The 14496-nt window shown below is 47.4% G+C and overlaps 1 protein-coding gene across 3 annotated transcripts in view; it reads left to right on the forward strand.

The window, feature by feature from the left end:
- Positions 1-7441: 7441 nt before the first annotated feature.
- The window catches only part of FAXC (failed axon connections homolog, metaxin like GST domain containing), a 57396-nt gene continuing 50341 nt past the window's right edge, over positions 7442-14496 (forward strand). Inside the window, exons 1-2 of one of the 3 annotated variants that reach the window (XM_059700885.1) lie at positions 7442-7486; positions 8218-8339. In XM_059700885.1, coding sequence (XP_059556868.1) covers positions 8233-8339 — 107 coding nt within the window. In that variant the 5' untranslated portion in view covers positions 7442-7486; positions 8218-8232. Of the gene's footprint in view, positions 7487-7585; positions 8340-14496 lie in introns of those variants that run through there. The other 2 variants (XM_059700883.1, XM_059700882.1) reach the window with 2 other exon arrangements.

Consider the following 14496-nt stretch of genomic DNA (forward strand, 5'->3'; position numbering starts at 1 on the left):
CTCCTTACACTATCCTCGCATTTTTGGGTTCTTTTTTCATTTTGCTTTTCCGGTTGGATGTTTTTTGCTTCCTCGCATTTCAAATCATTGACTTGATTCTTGCGCTCCTCTGGTCTGCTGTCGGGCGTCTGTATAATATTCGTTATTTCAGTCTGTGTGTGCTTAATTTCTAGTTGGTTCCCCAATATAAGATTGAGGGTCTTATTAGTTTTCGTGTAGATCTCATTAAGTTTATCGGCAGCTTCTAAACAGTTCTTGAGAGACCTTAAAAGTGTGGTTCTGAACTCTATATCTTCCATTGACAATTTTGTCCTGTTTCTTTGTCTCCGAATTTTGTTATGCTTCCTTGGTGCACCCCCTAGTGGTCTTTGTTCGCAGTCTTATAGATAAATCTTGATTGTTGTAGCTAATTCCAGGGAGGGTTTGACCTCCAGGCCAAGTGGCTATGAGAATCAGCTGTGTCAGCAGTGAGAGAACTTCTGTCCTCTAGGGAGGTGCTAATCTAGCCTTTGCCTGAGGCTATCCGGCAAATGCCTTTGCCTGAGGCTATCCGGCAAATGCCTCTGTGCAGGGCTTGGGCGGGGCGGGTCGCACAGGATCAACAGGGTGGGCTGGAGAGAGCAGTTATGGCGGCTCTCAGTCCTGTCCCAAGGGGCTCTGCCTCTCTGAGTCCCAGCACCCGCTGCAAAGCTCGGAGAGAAAGCTGCACTCACTCTGACCGAAGCCAGACAGTCCCGCTTCTCCCGTTTGAGTCTGGGTCCCTAAAGACTCGCCTGTATCTGGAGCTCAGAGTCTGCGACTCCCTCCCGATTGAAAACAACAACCGCGCCCTCCGCCGCCAGCCCCGCTCCACGCACTCCGCACCTCAGAATTTGACTTCAGCACTGCGCCTCCTCTGAGTGTCCGTATGCGTTTCTCTTTCCTCCTAGTTGTAGGACTTCCACTCAGCCAGCGTTCCTGTGGTTCTGGGTGATGTCCCTTCCGTTTTTTGGTTTCACTTTTGAAGTAGTTGTTCAAAGCAGCAAACTCCGGCGTTAACCTATGCCGCCATCTTGGTTCTCCTTGAGGAAATATCAACTACATGCTACTTATTGCAACTTAATGCTTTAAACATCCTGAATAAAATTGTACTCTTACTTTCTGTTACAGTTTATAATATTGTATTAATGATAAATTGAAGAGAAGTATTGAGTTAAAATACTACATCTAAAATATCTCAGGCAAGCAAAACAGTAAAAAATGTTGGCAGTATTTGAAATGTCTTTTTGTTGTGTGCTAGGGACACTCACCAGGACTTCTGAGCCACCCTGATCTGGAATACAAACAGCATTGAGAGCATTAAGTAGAGATATACTGATACTGCTCAGTAACCAGGGTCAAGCCATGCTCACTGGAAGGTTTTAAAACTGGGACTGGTGAGGTGTCTGCAATTCCATAAAATACCTGCATCATTATAGGCTTACAGAAGTAGGTCTGAAAATCTAAGAATCCTAAGAAAATGTCGATGTAGAAATGATGGAAATAAGACTAAATAAAGTGTAATACAGTCACAATTGCTTTTAACTTACAATGTGACTTTATTAGAAGGGAGATTCTTATTTGACTATATATTTTTATTGAATCTATTTGGGTGACATTGGTTAATTCTTATATGACTACTAGAGGCCCAGTACACGGAATTCGTGTGCAGGTATGGTCCCTAGGCCTGGCCTGTGATCAGGGCCATCTTCCCCGGCTGCCTGCAGCTGGCCCCGCCCCCCGCCGCCACCCATCCCTGGTTCCCCTTTTGCCGTCAGGTAATCAGAGCCTGATGACTAGGGAAAGGGACCAAGAGGTCAGCCATTCCCACCGGCTTGCTGGCCCCGCCCCCTCCACAGGTTGCCCTCTGTGTGGGGGGCGACCAGCGGGGTGGGGGCCTTGACCTGGCACTGCCTGCGTCCCCCGCCACCCACCCCCAGTTCTCTGTTCGCCATCGGGTGATTGGAGCCTGCCAGCCAGGAAAAGGGACCAAGAGGTGGTCAGTGCACGTCATAGTGACTGGTTGAGCAGGCATTCTGGTTATTCCACCATTAGATTCAATTTGCATGTTACCCTTTTATTATATAGGATAGAGGCCTGGTGCACAGGTGCGGGCCAGCCAGCCTGCCTTGATGGGGGCACCAGATCAGGATGGGGATTCCCACTGGGGGGTAGGGATGGCTGGGGTGTGGGGCCCCGATCAGGGTGGGAGTCCCTGCTGGGAGGCGGGGCTGGCCTGGTCATTCTGGTTTTTCCACTGTTGGTCGCTGGGCTTTTATTATATAGGATTATTAATAAGATGCAAATTACATGCAAGCCTTCTCTGTGTCAAAAAAACACATAAAACAAACCAAAAAACATCCCGACACTGACGTTTTGCAGAAATTCAAGCAAAGGACTTTATTGTGAGATCAAGAAACTTCTTGTATTCCAGCAAGAAAAGGATGCAATGATAATAATAAATGATCCACTATCTAGAGAAGCTAAAAGGCACCAGTTGGACCCAAAGAAAAGGATATGTTCTCAAGATGATGTGGGCAGAACTGAGTGGGGGTGGAGAGTTACAAGGTAAATATGGACAGCAGATGTTTCCACTTTGCTAGCTTTGAATCCTTGTTTCTTATTGACAGACAGGATCTAATGGACATAGAACTCACTGACAATACAAGATCTCCACTGGTCTTTCCTAATTAACCCCTAGAGTGCCAGGGAGCGCAATCCCGCTCCTCCTGTCTTTCGCCAAAAGTGCTGGGAGCGCTATCGCACTCCTCCTGCAGTGTCACTATTAGATGCTAGTAGTTCACTCTTTATTGACAGATGGCACCTAAGGAAAATCAGCAAAAATGCCTTGGCAATTTTAGCATAGTTCCTAGGATATTGGTCGGCACTCAAAGGGTTAAAGCAGACTTGGTACCTGGGGTGCACAGAAGGCTTCCAAGGTTCCAGGACCCCTCCCCCTGAAATAAGAAAAATTGTGTATATTTTTCACTGAGAATGTCCCATAGCTTTGAAAAACACATATTTTTATTGATTTCGTAGAGGAAGGGAAAGGGAGAGAGAGAAACGTCAATGATGAGAGAGAATCATTGATCGGCTGCTTCCTGCACACCCCACATGGGATCCAGCCCACAATCCGGCCATGTGCCCTGAATAGGAATTGAACCATGACCTCCTGGTTCATGGGTGGACACTCAACCACTGAGCCACACTGGCAGGGCTGTCCCATAGCTTTAATGACCCCTAACCATCTCAATCCCAGGCCCAAATCTCTGTTAACTCACATTCTCAGTTGCCACTGGGCATCTCCACTTGGGCATTGTATAGGCTGTCTGTTATGAGCTGAATTGTGTTTCCCTAAAATGCATATTTTGCAGTCCTAATCCCCAGTACCTCAATATGTTACTTTACTTGGAGATAGGGCCTTCAAAAAGGTAATTAAGGTAAAATGAGGTTATTAGGATGGTCCTTAACCAATATGATTAGTGTAGTGTCTTTATAAGAAGAGGAGATTAGGATACAGATGAAAACCATGTGAAGAGACAGGAAAAAATATCCACCAACAAGCCAAGGGGAGAGGCCTCAGAAGAAATGAACCTTACTAACAACTTGATCTTAGATTTCTGACCTCCAGAACTGTGAGGGAATTTCTGTTGTGTTATGGCAGTACAAGCAAACTAATACACTACAGAAGCTCAGAATATCACACTGTTACCCACCTTCTCAATTGCCCCTCACTCATCTGAACCTGGTTATTATTTGCATACCTTTTCTTAGCATCAAGTCAGTCTTGTAGGAAATGTTTACTGAGAGTTATATAATGATTTATAAAATGCCCAGGTTCAGTGAATCAGAAAGTAGATAGGCAAAGTCACCTTCTGGATTCATAATTAGGATTCAGGCCGAAACCGGTTTGGCTCAGTGGATAGAGCGTTGGCCTGTGGACTAAAAGGTCCCAGGTTCGATTCCAGTCAAGGGCATGTACCTGGGTTGTGGGCACATCCCCAGTAGGAGATGTGCAGGAGGCAGCTGATTGATGTTTCTCTTTCATCGATGTTTCTCTCTATCTCTCTCCCTTCCTCTCTGTAAAAAATCAATAAAATATATTTAAGGAAAATCAGCAAAACAAAAAAAAATATATTTAAGGAAAAACAAACAAACAAACAAAAAACAGGTAACGTAACTTCATGGTTACCAATGCTTTTAAAAAGAAAAATAATTAGGATTCAGGATACTTGGAGAGAGAAATATTAAATCTCTTCTCCATAAGTTAAGTCAAGAGAGCAGAAACTTTACAATAAAATTCAGGGTAACATTACCAAGTACATTTTTTATTTTTAAAATAATATTGAGATCCATATATATAAAAACCGAAGCAACCGGCTGACCGGTAGCTATGACACACACTGACCACCAGGGGGAAGACACTCAACACATGAGCTGCCGAGCTGCGGTGACTTGGCAGCTGCGGTTCTCGGGTGACACACACAAACCAGAGAGGAGGGAAGCTGATTCTGGGGTGCATCACCCAAGAACCGCCCTCTTGCAACTTGGGACCCCTCGGGGGATGTTGGAGAGCACTGATTTAGTTGTTTCTTGTCATATTGTCATGACTGGGCTGCATAGTCACGTGGGACAGGCATAGCAATATTTGTATGAGGAAATGTCTGAATGTATGTTTCTCAAAAGGTGACAGTATAACTGGTAGGCATTTGAGGCTTTGTAGATACTGGATTTCCCACAGTTCAGAATTGAATGGTGTAAAGAAGGAATACCATGGACAGCGCTCCAGCACTAGTACTTGGTGTGAGAACTCTTAGCTACAAAGGCTGGTGGCATGAGACACACAGGGTTTGAATCCTGGCTCTATCATTATGTAGCTCTGGGAAGTAAACTTGCTAATTTATCTTTCTGAGCCTCAGTTTCCTCACTTGTAAAATAGAGTTGACAGTACTACTTATTTAATACAGATTGTTTTGAAAAGTTACTGAAGAAAAATCACTAGACTCCCTTCCATTTTCTTGTCTTATAACACCTCAATTAAAGTTAGTAAAACAAAGTCCTTGTAAAATAAAAAATAAAATGATGCCTCTAGCTTTGAGCTAATGTTAGGATACCAAGGCCGCCAGAATTGGTGGTGGTGGTGGGAGGGTGCAGTGGGGAGTAAAGATGCCCACTCTGGCTCCCAAGGTCCTCATTCCATCTCACTAGCTGTGGGTACCCAGGAGGAGGAGCTGGGTGACCTTCTCCTTGCAGGGAGGGTCATGCACAGCCGTTTCACAGGAACCCAGGAGATTGGGCCTGGGATCTGACTCTACATGGGGTTCTAAGGAGCCATTCTTTGAAGAGTTGCTCTCTTGAGCTCCTCTGCTAACCCAGTTCTGTTGAGTTCCAGTCCAGCTATTAACTACCCCACTAGCACTGGCCTGGGGCTGAGTCGGAGCTGCAGCCTTCCTTCTTTCTGCGGCTGGATTGTACCTCTTCCTGGAGCAGCCTCTCCATGTAGGGCTCAGTCTGATCTTTCACAAAGAGTTGGCTAAGGCTTGCATCACTGCTTTGCCTTCACAGCGGTAGCTGCTTTCTTTGTTCTCCAAATTTTGTTCTGACATTCTCATACCGAACTTTCGCCCAAGTCTTAGGTCTTCTCAGACTCTTCTGCCTCCTTTCACCTTTCTACAAGCCCGAGTTCTAATAATCTTCTCTATTCTATGCCATGGATACAAAAGCTAAACGTTAATCTGTATCAGATTGCTTAAGACTATATTTTAGCTTCTCTTATGGAGTTTCTTTTACCGACACTTGCATCTTACAGGCATTCACTTTTGGGTGAAAATGGAAACCAGGGACTGCTCAAAGATTATCTGATACTCCCAGGACGCAGCAGTGGGCCACGGCCTCCATGGGTGGGTGGGGCAGGTCTGCCTACCAGAGCAGCTGCGAGAGTCCAATGCACCCAGTGGCTCTCTGGGATTAAAATATCAACCTTCCTCTGGTTTCTAACTTGTTTCCTGGGCATAATGTTTACCACGATGGATTCTCCCTTTTGCCTTCCATGTGCCTCTAGGCTCAAGGTGATTTATGCCCATTCCCAGGACTGGACCTAGAGACTCAGGCAAATGATTTGGTACCAAATAGCAAACTGATATTCTTTAAATACTGGCTCAGCATTTGACGAGAGCAAAGCTGAGTGCTATGTGGGAGGCACACAGAAGAAGAATGGAGAAACACTGGTGCCTGCGCTCTTGGTCCCCTCTCAGCACAGAGCATTTCTGCTCTCATCCCAAACGTGTCCACTCTGCCTCGGATGGACAGGGCCTTGCAGCCTCCTTGGCAGGCCCTTGGGTTCCACTCCTTGTCACCTGCTCATGAAGGTTTGCTTCCAGCCATACACTGCTTGTCCCCCAGAGGTCACATATGCATACGCAGTGTGTTAGGGACCCCCGTGTGCTGGCACGTGGGTCCCGGCCTGGCTAGCCCCTCTCTTTATCACGTTGGGCTGGCAATAAGCCCACGTTTTAACAATATGACCCCACTTGCTGCCCTTTCTAAGGGCTGCTGTGGTAGGGGAAGTAGAAAGGAAACGGACACCCTTCACCACAATCTCCGCTCTCTCTTGAAAAGCCTGGAGGCTATCTCCCTCCTTTCACCTTACTTGAGAGAAATCCCCTGCTGGATTTTTCCAGTTCCTCTAAACCACTGGTTCTCAACCTTCCTAATGCTGTGACCCTTTAATACAGTTCCTCATGTTGTGGGGACCCCCAACCATAAAATTATTTCCGTTGCTACTTCATAACTGTAATTTTGCTACTGTTATGAATCGTAATGTAAATATCTGATATGCAGGATGTATTTTCGTTGTTACAAATTGAACATAATTAAAGCATAGTGATTAATCACAAAAACAATATGTAATTCTATATGTGTTTTCCGATGGTCTTAGGCGACCCCTGTGAAAGGGTCATTCGACCCCCAAAGGGGTCGCGACCCACAGGTTGAGAACCGCTGCTTAAACAATTTCAAATTATCCATGCTCTTGCTAAAATTTGTGTGTACATCATAAACGTCCATGAAACACGATTCTATTCTTTGTACTTACAAGCCTTAAAAAACGAAGTTAAAAGGGAAAGAATTGAACATGCACACAGTTTGACAGATTTTCTGCACCAAGGAAAGGAAAAACACCCCACACCAGCAAGTTTCCTGATAATGATTTCAAAGAGGAAAGACGTAAGCGGGGTCTGACAAGGAAAACCTCTGGGGCACGTGTTTCTTGTTTGTCACACCAGACATCTTTCCATGAGCACAGGGACAGGACCCAAGCCGCTGTGTAACGTAACGAGAGTGTTTTTACCGGCGGTGCAAGTACACAGCGCGCCGACGACGGCCAGAGCCATCTAACTCCCGACCTCGATCCGGGCTTCGGTGCCCAGCCCCACGGGGTGGCGGCGGCGTTTCCGCTCCGCGCGGCCAGGTGAGTCCACGGCGCTCCCCACTCTGGCTCGCGGGCGGGGCCGGAGGCGGGCCGCGGGTGGAGGGGGACCGAGATCCGGGCTCGGACTGCAGCTTCCTCCGGGCGGAGCCGCATTTGGAGCCACCCCCGCAGCCCTGCCGAGCGCGCGGAGCCTTTGCAGGCCGTGCCGCCGGGGCGCGGGCCGGGCCGGCGCGCCCCAGCCCTGCAGCTCCGGCCGGGGCGGAGGCCGCCGGACGGCGGAGATGCGGGGCGGGGGCAGGGCGCGGGGTAGGTGACTTTCTCCCGCCTGTTTCCCTGCCCCGGGGAGCAATGACATCACGCGGCCTTCTCCAGGCGCCGACACAAAGAGAGGCTCGGAGAGGCCGCCGCGGGGGGACCCGGCGGCCGCCCTGGGCCCTGGGGGGCCGCCGGTCAGGACCGCCTGGCGCGGCCGGAGCCCTTTCAACTCCTCCTCCTCCTCTGCAGCCACCGCCGAGGTCGCCGCCCGCGCCCGCAGCCCGCAGCTGAGCCCGCGCCCGGCCGCGCCGGCCCCTTCCCATGCGGGCGGCGCGGGCCCTGGGAGGGGCGCCCGCAGCCAGCCGCGCAGCATGCACTGGGGGGTTGGCTTTGCCTCGTCCCGGCCGTGCATAGTGGATCTGAGCTGGAACCAGAGCGTCTCCTTCTTCGGCTGGTGGGCCGGGTCCGAGGAGCCCTTCTCCTTTTATGGGGACATCATCGCTTTCCCTTTGCAGGATTACGGTGGGATCATGGCAGGGCTGGGCTCCGATCCCTGGTGGAAGAAAACACTTTACTTGACCGGGGGAGCTTTGCTGGCCGCGGCTGCGTATCTGCTCCACGAACTCCTGGTCATTAGGTGAGCCGGAGAGAGGGCCCCCGCAGGGGCGCCGGAGGGGCACCTGGCCTGGGCAGGGCTGGCGCGAGGGGGGACCCTCGGTCTCGCCGCTCAGATGCCCAGGTGACCATGGCCTTGAGGGGCAGTTTAGAGTTGACAGAATTAAACTGGTTTTGGGAGGGAAAAACATGCGTCTCCCAATTTTTCGGTGCTGAAAGCAGTCTTTGGCAAGATCCTAAGTGCAGTGTTTTACAATAACAGAATTAGGCCCTGTAGGAATACTAAGTTACACTTTTATGAAAGACCTTATTTATTTATTTATAGAGAATAATGCTGGAACATTAACCACTAACCTTATATTTTACTTCAAGGCTAGTTCTCCATTCTGCACCCCCCTCCGGCCCCCCCCCTCCCTTCCGCCCCAGTGTTACATCCTGAAAAGGCTGAAATTGCAAAGGGTCCAGAGAGCTCTGGGCTCCTGTTAAGGCTGCATGGCCAGGTATAGTGCTGTGCAGTTTTGATGCAACCTTCACTCTCACCTGGTTCTCTGCTAATCTGTTATTTAAAGCGAAGCACCATCTTGGGGTTTACATGCTGTTGTTTTGTGAGCCACAGGAGATGTAGGACTAGCATATGGGCGTGTTTGACAAGAACAGGAGAGTCACCCAGTGCCACCAACAGTTGCATGGCTGCCTGCCGCAGAATGTTGACAGGATTCGCTTGGAAATAGCAGAAAATGGAGGCCCTGCTGTTGGCACATCCAGCCCCACAGGAGATCTTTGTTTGAGTAGGACAATACCATAGATTACCGAGGTGGCCGTTTGGCTAATGGCTACATTAATTGACCTTTAAAATTTCTGTGTATCGGACCCTCTGTCCCTGGGAGATGACCAGAAGCAAGCAGTTTTCAGTAGCTTAGAATGTAGCCCTCTTGTAGGATCTTTTAAACATTGAGAAATGTGCCCACACTGCCTTTTTCCAGTGGGGGAGTCCTACACAATAGGTTGCAAACAAAGACAGTGACCTTTACTAGGCCTGCAGGCATTCCAGGAGGACACTGTGACAGACCAGCTCAGGTGCTGTGAGTATTTCTAGTCTCTGAGAGGGTGGGAAGTCATTTAGGTCTGGGGAAATGTATTTTCGTATTATTTAGTCATAATTGAGAAGTTTTATTTCCATCTTACACATTAAATGCTCTCACTTAGCACAGTGCTTGAATCTATTCTAGTTGAACCAAATAAAAAAATGTGAAGTGAAATGATCTCTTTAGGTTATTTTATGTTTTTGCTACTTTCAGAACTCTATTTCAAGTTAGGTTTCAAGCTATATGAAAAACTGACACATTTGTGCAGTAATTTAAACGGTAACCCCATTGTTTCTCAGTTATAGTCCAGCCCAAAGCCTTTTCAGGATCCCAAACCATGTGGCTTCTCACCAGTTGGCCACTTTGTGAAGGGAGGGAAGGCACGCTTCACAGGACTGAGTCTAAACCCTGGTTAAATGACCTTGCAGAAATAGCGAGGAGCTCAGAGCTCACGCTGAGAGCAGGCCACGCCCTGGTAGGTGTGGTCGCTGGACAAAGAAGAGGCCTCTGGACAGAAATGTGTCCGTTCCCTACTTAGGAGACTGCTTGGATACTTATTTAGTTGAGGCGTGTTTAATCCTTGGTTGATTCATTTTTGTTTCTTGACAGATACTTAAATTGAGTTGGAAAATCCTGTTCTAATGCAAGTAATAAAAGTGGCTGCCCATTTCTGAGTCCTTAGTAGGGGCTCTGCATAGCAGTGCTTTACTTGTGTGATTAGGTTTACTCCTCACAACTAGCATTGGATGTTTGATCCCCATTTTATAGGTAACGAAATTGTGGCCCAGGATGGGTAAGCAACTTGCCCAGGATCATACAGTAAGAGTCGTAGGATCCAGATTCAAATCTGGGAATGTGTGTGGGCCAGCCCGATTTTTTTTACCACTGCCTCCTAGAGAGTACCACTTGTGAAGCAGATTTTAATGTGGGGGAAAGGAAGAGAAATGTAGAGAATTGGGGCATCGCTCAGGGAAGACAGACCTGTGGAAGGACCTGAATTTTTGACAGCCTTTAGGGCAGCGGTTCTCAACCTGTGGGTCGCGACCCCTTTGGCAGTCGAACGACCCTTTCACAGGGGTCGCCTAAGACCATCCTGCATATCAGATATTTACATTACGATTCATAACAGTAGCAACATTACAGTTATGAAGTAGCAACGAAAATAATTTTATGGTTGGGTCACAACATGAGGAACTGTATTTAAAGAGCCAGAAGGTTGAGAACCACTGCTCTAGGGGCATGGAGGGATAGTGGGGAAAAAACTGAGGTCTGAGACTGAGGTTCAGAGGTTACATGATAGAGACCTCTGTTTAAAGGGAAATCGTCAATTGTCTGTGTATTTTAGGGAAAACACTAAACAATATGAAATATGAAATGGACACTATACCTTGAAATGGCTATACTGTCTGAGTTACTGGCAATCATATAGTCATCACCACCTGCTTGGATTTGCTGCTGCATAGACTGAACCTTAATCTATGGCTATGTCTCCAGAGCGGAAACTAAAGTTGACGGATGAGAATTATTTACAAAGTTTCATTAATGAGTATAACCCAAGTAGGTATTTTGGATTTTTCCCCACCACAGTATTTTTAAACAAATACAGTCCCAACCCTGTGCTTTTTTCTCCCAGTGGAAGTAGCCCAGCAGCTATCTCAAACTCAATGTGGCATTTGGACATGTGTTGTTTGTAAGTTGAGTGACTAAATAATGGCTTTTATTGGTAGCTCATTTGCACTTAAGGCCCATGGGCTCAGCCTGCCCTAGAAAGCTTAGGCAATCAGAGCAGCCCGTGGGTCATCCGATCTCCCTAAAGAGCTCATCGGCCGCCCACAGAGGCATGTTCACTGTGGTAGCTTTCACTGTGGGGGTAGGGGCCAGTCTTGCTCTATACAGTGGGGCTTTGACTTACGAGTTTAATTCATTCCGTGATGGAGCTCGTAACTCAAATTACTCTTATGTCAAATCAAAAAGTGAACGAGTGAGACACGTGATGCTGGGCTGATGTTGTGGTGTTCACTGTGATGTTCGCTGCGCCAACTAGCGGTGGGGTATCTGAAGCTGGCTCGTAACCGGAATTTTAGCTCGCAACTCAAAGCAAAAAAATCGGCCGAGAGATGGCTCGTATCTCAAAAAACTCGTTAGTCGGGACACTCGTAAGTCAAGGCTCCACTGTACAAGTATTTTCTTATACAACCCTTGTTTTAAGGGCACTTTATGAAATTTTAGAGGCCTGGTGCATGACATTCGTGCACTGGGGTGGGGTCCTCAGCCCAGCCTGTGCCCTCTCGCAGTCCAGGACCCGTTGGGGGATACCGCCTGCCAGCTTAGGCCCGCTCCCTGCAGACCTAAGCCAGCAGTCAGACATCCCCAAGTGGTCCTTAGCGCTGCTGCAGAAGCGGGAGAGGCTCCTGCCACCGCTGCTGCACTCACCAGCTGTGAGCCCGGCTTCTGGCTGAGTGGCACTCCCCCAGTGTGAGCTCACTGACCACCAGGTGGCAGCTCCTGTGTTGAGCGTCTGCCCCCTGGTGGTCAGTGCACGTCACAGCGACTGGTTGTTTGGTCAGTTTGCATATTAGCCTTTGATTACATAGGATAGCTTCTGGGAAACAGGTCACCTGCTTCTCTGCTCCTGTTAGAGAGAGATTCCTGATGTGTGGAGGGAGGGCTCTGGGGCCTGATTGGGTTCAGATTTACTCTTCTTTTAATCAGTCATGTGACCTTGGATTAGAGAGTAGGCTTCTTGGCTACTGGGTTTTCTCATCTGTAAATAGGGATGATGATAGTAGCCTCTTCACAGAGTTGATGAAATGAGTTAGTATAATGTTTGACATATAGTGAGCAGACAGTAAAAGTTGGACATTAGTTGTTATAGACTTTCATCAGAAAGTTAGGCTTGAGTGAGCTGAGTCAAACTGGCTGTTTTCATATTACTAAGTGAGGAATTGTTCATTTTGGTGTAGTTGAAGTGCTTACGAGCTTGGAAACTGGAGCTGTTAACAGCTTGATCTTAAGTTGGTAGTCCTTGGGCATGTTATACCCTCTCTGAACTTCAGTTTTGCTGTCTACTATAAAATATAAATATCGTATAATATACTAAACTAAAACTGTAGCAATATCCCCTCTGTAGTTACTGAAATCGTAATATACATGTATACAAAGCCATTGGCATATATACTTGTCACATAGTTAACATCCATTCTTTTTATGACATGGCCCATGTTAACCATTACAATTAGATTGTTCTGGCCAGTGGCTCAGGGGATTTTATATTTACCTCCTAATCTTTCAGTCCTTATATTTTTGCCTGGCTAATTTACATAAAAATACCACTCTGTGATTTGAATTATTTGAGTGGACAAAATCAGTTAGTTTGCACCTTCTAGGAATATAGTCTAAATGGCTTCTTAATTCTGACCTCCCAAACATTTCATCTAAATGAAAACCTTTGTTTCATAGCAAATATTTTTATTCATTTGACCAATGTTTTAAAAAGGAGCCATTCTTACCTCTTCATTTTTTATTTTTATTTTTTAAAAAATATATTTTATTGATTTCTTACAGAGGAAGGGAGAGGGATAGAGAGTTAGAAACATTAATGAGAGAGAAACATCGATCAGCTGCCTCCTTCACACCCCCCACTGGGGATGTGCCCACAGCCAAGGTATATGCCCTTGACCGGAATCGAACCTGGGACCCTTCAGTCCGCAGGCCGACGCTCTATCCACTGAGCCAAACCGGTTAGGGCCTTCCCTCTTTAATTGGAATGGGCACTTCAGTGGTAAACTTCTCCAAGAGTTGTTATATTGATTGGAGAGGCTGCAATAGGTGACCATCTGTGTGATGATGATATGGAGAGCTTGTCCTTGCTTGCTTAGGTAGATAGATGTACTTGAGGGATTCAGCTAGGAATGATGGAAGGGAACCAGAGCTCAGGGAAGGCCAAGGAGAAGAGTGGGTAGTGGTTAGGTAGAGTAAAAGATGGAAATTGCAGAAGGTTCCTGTGGTATATGAGTGGAACTGTATGGAATGATGAGGTTTTGTAGTGTAAGGGGGTAAGACCATATCTCTTTGAATTACAGTAAAGTCCATCCCTCCTACATATGCTTGATAGCTCACCAAATATTTATAGATATTAGTTTATCTAATTCTCAGGACAATCAATACAGAATAGGAACTCTCCTCACTCTCTCTGTGAGAGAGGAGAAGAGGGCGAGGCCAGTAGCAAGCAGGACGTGAACTTGACCCCACCTGTCCAGACTTGTTTTACTTCATGGCGGCTATTGAAAAGCTGTACCAGGGAAGTCCTCCCCACCCAAAAAAGTAGCTAAAGAAAAGGTAGATGATGTGTGGCTGAGACAGAAGAAGGGGCAAAGGTAGCGGCACTGAGATACGTGCTGTGTGGTGAAAGGTGGGACCCTGGGAAGGAGGAGAGTGTGAGAGAGCCCAGAAGCCAGTTCCTCTGCCCGCAGGTGACAGGCCAGGTGGGGGGCAGGTAGTTTGGAAGAGGGACCAGAGTGCTCAGTGTCTCAGACGCCCTGCAGACGTGGGTCAGGGCGGAGGAAATCTGCATGCTATGCAGGGCCCTGTGGAAGAAGAGCCTGTTTCATGGTGCAGCCTCAAGAACACAGGCTCTGACTACCTGGGTTCAGTCTAGCTTCTGCCACTTACTAGTGATGTGACTTCAGTTTCCTCATCCATAAAACACGGATCACAATAGCATCTACTTCGTAGGGTGATTGTGAGGTTAAAGGAGATAATACCTGTGAAGCCCTCAAAACCGTGCCTGACCCATAATAAGCCCAGAATATAATTTTAATCTATCCATCTTGTCCCCTGGCAGTTAAAGATAGCCAGTAAGGGGAAAAAAGGGACCTATACCCGAAAGTACTCTTCCTGTCCATAAGCTTCAGGAACCAGGAGGTTGATATGGAGTTACTTTTCTGGGCCCTGGAGGTCCTGGCAATATCGGAGCTTGTAAGGCTCTTTTGTGGTTCACCAAGCTTCCACTTGCTCAGCGCCTCAGGGGGAGGCAAGCCCCACGACAAACATCTGCTTATTCTGGAGGAGCAGCAGTCCAGCACGGGTCTCTGA

This window comes from Myotis daubentonii, chromosome 6 (genome assembly GCF_963259705.1).
Source record: "Myotis daubentonii chromosome 6, mMyoDau2.1, whole genome shotgun sequence".
NCBI classification, from domain to species: domain Eukaryota; kingdom Metazoa; phylum Chordata; class Mammalia; order Chiroptera; family Vespertilionidae; genus Myotis; species Myotis daubentonii.